We start from the raw sequence: 275 nt of genomic DNA on the forward strand, positions 1-275 counted from the left end.
TGAGGAGCAGAGGAGGAGGAGGAAGAAGCCGCCGACATGGGCTCCGTGTTGCCGCTGATAACAAGGCGGAATTGATGCCGCCGGGGGCACATCGTCATAGTAACCAGAGACGTGCCGGGTACTCACCGTGATGATGGTTTCCTTGTTCTGCTTTTTGGTCGGCGACGGGGAGCCGGGGCTCTGGGGGGACACACAAGAGGCATCGTCAAAGCTCGTCTCGTTATCTGACATGTTACAGTCACTGGGTGCAGGTTGTATCAGGTGGAGGATCAGAA

The 275-nt window shown here is 57.1% G+C and overlaps 1 protein-coding gene across 1 annotated transcript in view; it reads right to left on the minus strand.

Annotated features, from left to right (window-relative positions):
- GAS7 (growth arrest specific 7) overlaps positions 1-269 on the minus strand; it is a gene marked incomplete at its 3' end in the record, with an annotated part of 11,270 nt that extends 11,001 nt beyond the window's left edge. Inside the window, exon 1 of the mRNA XM_018575759.1 lies at positions 127-269. Coding sequence (XP_018431261.1) covers positions 127-231 — 105 coding nt within the window. The remainder of the gene's footprint in view (positions 1-126) is intronic.
- Positions 270-275: the final 6 nt, after the last annotated feature.

This window comes from Nanorana parkeri, unplaced genomic scaffold (genome assembly GCF_000935625.1).
Source record: "Nanorana parkeri isolate BGI_ZX_2015 unplaced genomic scaffold, ASM93562v1 scaffold4668, whole genome shotgun sequence".
Taxonomy (NCBI): Eukaryota; Metazoa; Chordata; class Amphibia; order Anura; family Dicroglossidae; genus Nanorana; species Nanorana parkeri.